Raw genomic sequence first — 6,000 nt, forward strand, 5'->3', positions numbered from 1 at the left:
AAAGAAAACCTCCTCATCTTCCAGTCACTTTCCTCATTTTTACCTTCTTTTTTCCTTCTACTCTTGCAATCTTCATACAAATGGTAGCCACAACTTGTTTGTCATACTGTTGCCTCAGCTTCAGTCAACACTGGCCATATTCAGCCATTTTAGGATAAACAGCATCACCAGAATATTCAATTGCTCTTCAGCTCCCATAAGTCGGAGCTCAGTGTAGTCTTGGATTTGATCTGTTTGTGCCATCTTTTAAGTGCTGTAAATGTTTTAAAGATGTTTTGCAGTAACATCTACTACCAATATATTACATTCTACTGCAGAATAATTGATGATGTGGATTTAAAACATGACTCATCAAAGAGTCAGTTTCTTAGACAAAATGTGTAATAATGGTCTTATTGATGTATCATTTGCATGGTTTGTGCTGTTGATAACTTGGACATATTTCTTTTTAATGAGATAGATATACACTCTCTTGACGACTGAACAAGATTATCCATTGTATGAACCACACAGCCTAGAAACATCACAGAATTCTAAATTGCAAGTCAGTGCTGAGTTCTCTGATCTCAGCAAGGGAAGTTGTGGAATAATATAACTGACCTCTGCAAACTTAACTTGGGGGAAAAAAAACTGGGTAAGTTAATGGTTAGTGATTGTTCTCTGGCTGTTCTTATAAAAGATAATGTATTTGGACAGGATCAAGGCCAAGATTTATTTTCATTGGGAAGGTCTTTGTGAAAAAATTATGTTTTCAGTAAAAGAGAAGGGAAAATTCGTCAGATAGAAGATAAGTAAACAAGCGGATTGTAATAAGACAATCACTAACCATTAAACTAACCAATTTTATTTCCCTATTTTAAAATGCATGCTTTTTTTTTTAAAAGTACCAGTGGGAGTATTGTTTTAATCCTGGAAGGCAGAGGCTGAAGGGCCTCTGCAGCTATGAATTGTTGAAATTCAGAAGTTTGTTGTAGCTGGCTGCGTGTGTTTGTTTTTTTCTCCGCATCTTTTGGTTCTGTTCTTGAACTTCTTCTTTTGGATGATTGTAAATGATGAATCAATTTTACAGTAATTAGTAAAAGAAGGAGAAGAACTGTGAGGAGAAAACAATTTCACACAAGTGATTTGGGTCTGTAACAAACTGCCAAAAAGTGTGGTGGAGGCAGTTTAAAAGGGGATTAGATCACTGGACTATTAATTCAGAGACTCCGGTAATGTTCTGGGACCCAGGTCAAATCCTGATATGGCAGATGGTGGAATATGAATTCAATTTTAAAAATCTGGAATTAAGAGTCTAACAACCATGAATCCATTGTCAATTGTTGGAAATATCCAACTAGTTCACTAATGCCCTTTAGAGAAAGGAAACTGCCATCCATATCTAGTCTAGCCTACATGAGACTCCAGACTCATAGCAATGGGGTTGGCTCTTAATTGCCCTCTGGGCTATTAGGGATGGACAAATAAATGCTGCCTAACCAACAATACCCTCATCTTGTTAATGAATAATAAAAAAAATCTAGGCAGGAGATCTTTATAAACTCGCATGTGGATTTTCACACTCTTAAATGTGCAGTCAATACATAACAAGCTGATGTAAGCCAGTTAATAAATGTAAATAGTAGAGTGGAACTTTTCATGTCATCCTGTTAGGCCATACAGGACAATAATCTATAAATCCTCTTGATCTAAAGAAACTGCCCCTATTGTTTAGTTGTCCAAATCCTGTGGCTGTTTTGCAGGATTACAAACAAAATTTCCTTTGATGAAAGCTAAAAATTCATTCTATTAAGGCAAAGGCATAGAAGATCATTAATCAGGCTTTAATCAAGGGTTTACAAGCTTGCCAGATCAAGTGAGTAAACACTTTGACACAGCTTTGCTTTAAGGTAGTCTGAAAATCTGATTCCTCCAGAATCTTTTGTTGCTTTGGTATTCTGCTATGATATTATCAATGGTTTTGTTAGACTTTCTAACTCTTGGCATTTTTGGATGCTTGGAAGTTTTTAGCTGCTTGTCCAGCTTTGTAGTACTTAGTTTAATAAATTGGGTATTTCAGATGTCTAGGTTTTTATCCAATTAAAATCAGCACAAAGTAAGGTAAAGTGTGGCCCAGAGAAAGGAAATGAGTGCATAAAGAATCTGTGGTCATGACTTTCTGGTACAACTCAAATTCATTGTCTTTTTTTAATCTGTTTAATGGTGAGCTTGTGTTGAGGATATTTCTTTTAGCTTTTCCTTTGTATTATTTCAACAACATTTTTCAATATTCTAGCAGTGAATGATCCAATTTGGCTGCAGAGTTTGAAAAAATTCTGAATTCTACTCTTCTTCATTCTTTTGAAGTAGATTCAATTTTCAATCCTTAGCTCCCTCTCCTGCCTGTCTTTCAGTTCCTCCTTCCCAATAGATCCTGGCTTCCCTAGCCTTTTTGGGAGGTTTTTTTGACTTCTGTGACAATGGAACTAAATAGTTTAATGGCTCTGACATTTCCTTGTTCTCCATTATCACTTTTCTGTTTACAGACAGTAAGGAGCTCACATTATCTACTCCTCTTTTTCTTTCTACGTTCTTTTAGAAGGTCTTGCAGTCTGCTTCCTTGCAAGTGGCCTCTCAAAGTATTTTCCCCCTTTTGTCAAACTCTGATCAGGTGACTTGATTAGGACCTGATCAGCTGCATTCCAGAATTTTGTGGGAAGCTAGGGAAGTGGTTGCTGGACACCTTGTTCAGATATTTGTATCAACGATAGCCATTCATGAGGTGCTGGAAGACTGGAGGTTAGCTGATGTGGTGCCACTATTTAAGAAAGGTGGTAAGGAAAAACCAAGGAACTATAGACCAGTGAGACTGATGTCATTGGTGGGTAAGTTGTTGGAGGGGATTTCTGAGAAACAGAATTTATATGTATTTGGAAAGGCAAGGACTGGTGAGGGATAGTCAATATGGCTTTGTGCACGGGAAACTGTGTCTCACAAACTTGATTGAGTTTTGGGAAGAAGTGATGAAAAAGATTGATGAAGGCAGAGCGGTGGATGTTGTCTGTACGGACTTCAGCAAGGCATTTGACAAGGTTCCACCTGATAGCAAGGTCAGATCACATGGAATCCAGGATGAGCTAACCAATTGGATATAAAATTGTCTTTAAGGTAGGAGACAGAGGGTGGTAGAGGAGGGTTGTTTTTTGGACTGGAGGCCTGTGATCATGGTATACTGCAAGGATTGGTGCTAAGTCCACTGCTTTTTGTCATTTATGTAAATGATTTGGATGTGAATGTAGGAGGAATGGTTAGTAAGTTTGCAGATGACACCAAAATTGGTGGTGTAGTGGACTGCAAAGAAGGTTACCTCAAAGAACAATGGAACCCTAATCAAATGGGCCAAGGGTCAAGGGCCAAGGAGTGGCAGATGGAGTTTAGTTTAGATAAATATGAGGTGTTGCATTTTGGTAAGGCAAATGGTAGGGTCCTGAGGTGTGTTGCTGAAAAATACACTTTGGGGTGCAGATTCATAGCTCCTTGAAGGTGGAGTTGCAGGTAGACAGGGTAGTGAAGAAGGCATTTGGTATGCTTGCCTTTATTGGTCAGTGCATTGAGTATAGGGGTTGGGATGTCATGTTGCTGCAGTACAGGATATTGGTTAGGCCACTTTTGGTATGCTGTGTTCAATTCTGGTCTCCCTGCTATAGGAAGGATGTTGTTAAACTTGAAAGGGTGCAGAAAAGGTTTACAAGGATGTTGTCAGGGTTGGAGGGTTTGAGCTATAGGGAGAGGCTGAATAGGCTGGGGCTGTTTTCTCTGGCATGTCGGGGGCTGAGGAGTGACCTTATAGAGGTTTATAAAATCATGAGGAGCAAGGATAGGGTGAATAGACAAGGTCTTTTTCCAAAAGTAGGGGAGTCCAGAACAAGAGGGCATATGTTTAAGGTGAGAGGGGAAAGATTTAAAAGGTACCTAATGGGAAACATTTTCAAACAGAGGTTGGTGTGTGTGTAGAATGAGCTGCCAGAGGAAGTGGGGGAGGCTGGTACAATTACTGCACTTAAAAGGCATCTGGATGGGCATGTGAATAGGAAGGATTTTAGAGGAATAGGGGCCAAATGCTGGCAAATTGCATTTTGATACAACAAACAACGGTAGAGCTTATACAGTAAATGGTAGTACCTTGGGTAGTGTTGTCGAACAGAGGGACCTAGGGGTGCAGGTACATAATTCTTTGAAGTTTGTGTGACAGTTTGTATTGACAGAACGGTTGAAAAGGAGTTTGGCATGCTTGCCTTCATTGCTCAGAGCTTTGAGTATAGGAGTTGGGAAGTCATATTGAGGTTGTACAGAACATTGGTGAGGCCTCTTCCGGAAAACAGTGTCCAGTTCTGGTTGCCCAGTTATAGGAAGGATGTTATTAAGCTGGAGGGGGTTCAGAAGAGATTTACCAGCATGTTGCGGGTATGGAAGGTTTAAGTTTAAATGAAGGGTGGATAGGTTGGGACTTTTTTCACTGCTAGGAGATTGACAGGCACCCTGATAAAAGTTTATAAAATAATCAGAGGAATAGATAGAGTTAATAGTAATTGTCTTTGCCCTAGGACGGGGAATTTCAAGACTAGGGGGCACATTTTTAAGGTGAGAGGAGAGAGATTTAAAAAAGACATGAGGCAAATCTTTTACACAGATGGTGGTTTGCATGTGGAATGAACTTCCTGAGGAAGTGGTAGATGTGGGTACAATTACAACGTTTAAAAGCCTTTTGGGTAAGCACACAAATATGAAAGGTTTGGAAGGATATAGGGCAGGAGCAGGCAAGTGGGAACTTGTTTAGTTTGGGATTATGTTTGGCATGGACTGATTGGACCAAAGGGTCTATTTCTGGTATCTATGACTCTATAACTGGGACTAGATTCATTTAGGATATCTGGTCGGCAAGAACGAGTTAGACTGAAGGGTCTGTTTCCATGCTGTACAACTGTAGGACTCTTAGTTCCCTTTTGCTGAATTCTAACTTTGTCCCAGCCTTCAGGCCTGCTAATTTTCCTAGCAAACTCATATGATTCCTCTTTGGATCTGATACTATCCTTAGTTACTTTTGTTAGCAGTGGTTAGGCCACTTTTCTGATTATGTTCTTTCACCCAAAAGTGTAATAGTTGAAATGCTTGGTTTTTCTCTTAAATATTAGCAATTGCCTATCCACTATCGTGCCTTCTAACTGAAGTTACCCAGTAAATCGCAGCCAACTCATCCCTTGTTTCTTTCATAGTTTCCTTTGTTTAGATTTAGGACCCTAGTTTCAGTTTGGACTAACTCTACTTTCTACCCCATTAAATAATTCTATCATATTATGGTCATGTTTTTCCTGAAGGACATCTTATTACAAGATTATTAATTCATCCCTTCTCCATGCACAAAACCAAATCTAGGATAGCCTGTTTGCTGGTTGGATTGTCAACATACTGATCTACAAAACTGTCTTGTCCACCTTCCAGGAATTCATATGCTAATGTTTCACAGCTAATGTGGATTGCTCAGTCTTTTGGAGGTAACAGTCACCCATGATTACTGCTGCATGAATCTTTAATGCTATGCCCTACCTTACAATTACTCCTTAGAAACCTACAGACAACTCCCAATAATACTTTTCTACCCCTTTTTGTCCTTAGATCCATGCAGACTAATTCCACATTTAGGTTATCCTCACCAATATCCTTTTTCACTGTTGCACTGATTTCACCTTTCGCTAACAATGTTACCTGACCTTTTGCCTTTCTTCCTGTCCTTCCTAAAGAATGTATACCTCTGGACATTCCATTCCTAGCCTTGCTTATCATGCAGCCATGTCTCCATAATTACTGTCAAATCGTACCCATTTACAACTATTTGCACAGTTAATTCGACATTCTTATTGTGAAACCTTTGTGCCTCAAATATAGTTTCAGAGTTGGTAGGAACTGCAGATGCTGGAGAATCTGAGATAACAAGGTGTAGAGCTGGATGAACACAGTAGGCCA

At 39.3% G+C, this 6,000-nt stretch overlaps 1 protein-coding gene across 1 annotated transcript in view; it reads left to right on the forward strand.

Annotated features, from left to right (window-relative positions):
• The window catches only part of zcchc14 (zinc finger, CCHC domain containing 14), a 128,389-nt gene that overhangs the window by 85,696 nt on the left and 36,693 nt on the right, over nt 1-6,000 (forward strand). The window contains exon 9 of the mRNA XM_048605976.1: nt 571-634. Coding sequence (XP_048461933.1) covers nt 571-634 — 64 coding nt within the window. The remainder of the gene's footprint in view (nt 1-570; nt 635-6,000) is intronic.

The sequence above is a fragment of the Rhincodon typus genome, chromosome 15 (assembly GCF_021869965.1).
Source record: "Rhincodon typus isolate 14 chromosome 15, sRhiTyp1.1, whole genome shotgun sequence".
Classification (NCBI taxonomy): Eukaryota; Metazoa; Chordata; class Chondrichthyes; order Orectolobiformes; family Rhincodontidae; genus Rhincodon; species Rhincodon typus.